The sequence below is a fragment of the Gracilinanus agilis genome, unplaced genomic scaffold (assembly GCF_016433145.1).
Source record: "Gracilinanus agilis isolate LMUSP501 unplaced genomic scaffold, AgileGrace unplaced_scaffold38920, whole genome shotgun sequence".
Classification (NCBI taxonomy): Eukaryota; Metazoa; Chordata; class Mammalia; order Didelphimorphia; family Didelphidae; genus Gracilinanus; species Gracilinanus agilis.
Genome location: NW_025372379.1, coordinates 4,681 through 5,771, shown reverse-complemented (window position 1 = coordinate 5,771; position 1,091 = coordinate 4,681). Strand labels below are relative to the sequence as shown.

General features: G+C 34.9%; 1 protein-coding gene across 1 annotated transcript; it reads right to left on the bottom strand.

Moving 5' to 3' along the window:
* Positions 1-5: 5 nt before the first annotated feature.
* On the bottom strand, positions 6-767 carry LOC123255080 (olfactory receptor 8K1-like; the record flags this gene model as incomplete). Its single annotated transcript, XM_044683937.1, has 1 exon — positions 6-767. A coding segment is annotated over exon 1 (762 nt), but the record flags the coding sequence as incomplete, so codon positions are not given.
* Positions 768-1,091: the final 324 nt, after the last annotated feature.

The window sequence follows — 1,091 nt, the reverse complement described above, 5'->3', positions numbered from 1 at the left end:
CTTCCCTCAGAAGAGTTCATCCTAAGGATGGCCACAATAATGAGCATATAGGAGACAAGGACTATAGAAAGGGAAGAAATTAAATCAAATGCTCCAAATAACTTAATGATTAGCTTAGTCTCTCTTATATCTGAACAAATAATGTACAAAGGAGGAACACTATCACAGAAGAACTGTCTCATTACATTGGATGCACAGAATGATGAATTAAATATCTTAATTGTTACTAGTAAGGATACCATGATGCTATAGAGGTAAGAAATAACCACCAGGATCCAACATACTCTGCTTGACATGATGACGATATAGACAAGGGGCTTACATATAGCCACATAGCGATCATAGGCCATGGCTGACAGGATAAAAAATTCACTGGTGATAAATACCACATAGAAACTGAACTGTGTTGCACATTCATTGAAGGAAATAGTATTTTTCTCTACTATGAAACTGGCTAGCATTTTTGGACCAATGGCTGTGGAATAGCCTAGATCAACATATGCCAGATGCCTGAGAAAAAAGTACATTGGGGTTTGCAGGTGGGAATCAACACTGGTTAAGATGATCAGACCCAGATTCCCCACAACTGTGGCCATGTAGTTGAGTAAAAAGACAACAAAGAGGGGACCCTTCAGCTCAGGAATGTTTGTGATGCTCAAGAGAATGAATTCAGTCACCTGACTTCCTTTGGTTTCATTCAACTTGGTCATTTCTTCAATCCAAGATACATAATCTGTGTATAAAAGGAAGAAGCCTTCTTTGATCATAGTTTGCATAATCAGTTAGACTGTTAGTGTATAGAAACATCCCAGATAAATTGAGCAACAATCTTTCCACAACATCACAATCTATTATTTTCATATTGATCATAGCATGTCATACATCATAGCATATCATCATGTTACTAAATTTAAAATTGATTATAATTTTATTTTGCAAAATTAGGAGTGAATTGTGGAAACTTTTAACTAGTGTGTTACATATAAAATGAGAATATAATAGTATGAATGAATTTTAAAATATTTTAAATAATCAGTGTTTAGATGGATCATAATTAGATCCTGAGGAAGGATAGAGCATATGAGAACACG